General features: G+C 45.2%; 1 protein-coding gene across 1 annotated transcript; it reads right to left on the reverse strand.

Moving 5' to 3' along the window:
• Positions 1–1,525: 1,525 nt before the first annotated feature.
• LOC139784347 (uncharacterized) lies at positions 1,526–2,332 on the reverse strand. The gene has a single exon (XM_071723522.1). It carries the CDS (start codon positions 2,330–2,332, stop codon positions 1,526–1,528), a length of 807 nt encoding a protein of 268 aa, XP_071579623.1.
• Between the last annotated feature and the right edge of the window lie 417 nt (positions 2,333–2,749).

The following is a 2,749-nucleotide window of genomic DNA, read 5'->3' on the forward strand; positions in this document are numbered from 1 at the left end:
GTGTACGTGTACTCGAAATCGCTGCAACAGCCGAAATATCGATATCTGGAGAATTTATTGACATCGATCGACGAAATCGGCTACTTTACGTTCTCCAATAACAGTGACGTCATTCCACCGAGCGACGCGCGTCCAAACTCGATCTTCGTCTTCGATGACGTGGCATGCGATAAGCAAGACGCTGTAAGAGAGTATTTCTCAATGGGCAGGCACTCGAGCGTCGACTCCTTCTATCTCTGTCAGACGTACGCGAGAATACCTAAACATCTGATACGCGACAACGCGAATCTGCTGATCCTGTTCAAGCAGGACGGTACCAATTTGAAACACGTGTACAACGATCACGTGAATACCGACATGCCGTACGATGAATTTTGCTCGTTGTGTCACGAGTGTTGGCAACAAAAGTACGGATTCGCGGTGATAGACAAGGACAGCGCGCTTTCGAACGGCCGATACAGAAAAGGATTTAACGTGTTCGCGATACCGTAAAAGCGATCAGTCGTTGCCGATACCTCGTCGGAGGCGAAACGTTAGCGTTACAGAGAGAGAGAGAGAGAGATCGATACTCTGCTTTGTTTTCCCGCGATGGCTGCGATCGAAGGGAGCGAGAATATTCGCGAACGCGAGAAGATCGTGAAAGATATTGCGAAAACAAGTGATTCGATTCGCAAGAAACTTCGCGCTTTGAAGACCGGTAAGATCGAGAAGGGCATTGAGATGGATACGCACTTTAAACCTCTCATCGGGCCGCTGAAAAAGATCGTCGACAACTCGAGCTTGACCGCGGTGAAGAAGGAGGAGCCGGAAAGCGTCGCTGGCGGGGAGGTGGAGGAGAAGAATGCTACACCGAAGAGAGAAAAGAGGGAACGACTATACTCCTGGCCGGATCTGTCATCGACACCGCGTAAATTTAATCAATCGAAACGATCGAAAGTACTACCGGTAACTTCTACACCGATAACCTCTACACCGACGCGAACCGTGCAACATACAAGTCCCGAATTAGCGGCAAACGTGGATGTTCCCGAATTTCTTGAAAACGAAAATGTTTTCGAAACCACGGATGACTCGATCGGGACAACCGTTCAAAAGCAGTTGCAAACATCGGAGAGGCGAGAATTGTTTATAGAAACGTTGGAAAGGTTGGCATTGATAAGATACCTGAAAAAATCACCCGAACCAAAATCTAATAACAAGAAACGAAGTTACATATAATGAGATACATTGCACCGCACAATTAGTGATCGTAACAAATATTCTAGTAGAAGAGTTCCGCAAACCACATTGCGCTACAATGCAGCTTTCGAGATATCAATTTTTAAATATAATAACAAGAAACGAAGTTACATAAAATCAGATACATTGCACCGCACAATTAGTGATCGTTACAAATAATCTAGTAGAAGAGTTCCGCAAACCACATTGCGCTACAATGCAGCTGTCGAGATATCAATTTTTAAATATAATGACAAGAAACGAAGTTACATATAATCAGGTACATTGCACCGAACAATAAATAATCCTAATAGGCTAAGTTATGGGCAACACCACGCAGATATTCAACAACGTCGCCTTTACCATAGGTGCCCACGACATTAAGCAATCGCCTATTACGATCTCGATATTTTCTAGTTTTCTTTGGTCCAACGTCGCCTCGAAGTATCTGTTCAAGCTTTAATTCAGTCATAGCTTGCTCATCACGCATTAAATCGATAAATTTCCATGGTGTAACATGAGCCGCTTGGGCACGAATGTTAAAGGCGTTGTGCCAACCTTCAACGATGTTGTTGGTGCGATCTCCATTTTCTAGAGTAGTAACGTAATGGTTCCACAGGGCTACGGAAAAAAGAGCACCACTTCTCACTTTACGCCGATTAATATTGCCGATCCAAGTTGTTTCAAAATAAGAGAGCAACATTTCCCATTCGCCAGCGTGATCAGAGTAAAATGGTGACGCGATTAATGCCTCGTATGCAGCTTCAACGTTGTCCGGGGGCACAAATGCGAGTGCACTCAGCATCCTGAGGTTCAACGCGTAGTCACCACTACGAGCATATGCTGGTTGCAGTCCGAATTGTTGAATGTGTTTCCAAATACACTGTGACATGTGGAAAAAACAACCTTTAACATTAACGCCACAAAACACTTTAGTGATTGCATTGATAAATGCGCGTTCGAAGTCAACCATCACTGTCACCGGTTGTAAACGTGGCTCCATTGACTGCAACTCTTTCAGCATTTTGATGTAGACTCTCTCGCTCTTACCGGTTGTCAGCACAAATACAAGCGGCAACACCTCTCCTCCAACAGCCCCATGTATGGTGTACATTTGATGAAATATGTTAGGAACAACGCGAAATGTACCATCGGCATACCACACATCACACGTGCGTAATGCATTCAAATTCCGTTCTGTTGTAAAAATCAATATGCGGTCGGTTTTTTTGTCGTAATGCTACAGTCACATTTCAAAAAGACTTCGTTCTTCCACGTGTTTCGGTAACCATCGGCCACTACAAACTCATCAATAGTGGAGGGATTTGTTGGTACGTTTTGCTCGACATGACGAATGCGGCGAACCGTACAGCTGAGCTCTCTTCGGCTTGGGAGCTGCCCACTAGCTGCCACAGACACATCAGCGGTGGCTGCAGCAACAATGACTCCTGTCGGCTCTTGAGTTTGTTTTGCTTTCTTTCGCAGTTTGGCCATTACCTTCATTACCTCAACTTTTGCGGGATCCGGCGCG

Source organism: Temnothorax nylanderi, unplaced genomic scaffold (genome assembly GCF_030848795.1).
Source record: "Temnothorax nylanderi isolate EJ_2023f unplaced genomic scaffold, tnyl_v1.0 TNYL_tig0614_pilon, whole genome shotgun sequence".
NCBI classification, from domain to species: domain Eukaryota; kingdom Metazoa; phylum Arthropoda; class Insecta; order Hymenoptera; family Formicidae; genus Temnothorax; species Temnothorax nylanderi.

Coding starts and splice junctions, on each gene's coding strand:
- LOC139784347 (XM_071723522.1), bottom strand. CDS start 2,332: ATGTACACCATACATGGGGCTGTTGGAGGAGAGGTGTTGCCGCTTGTA.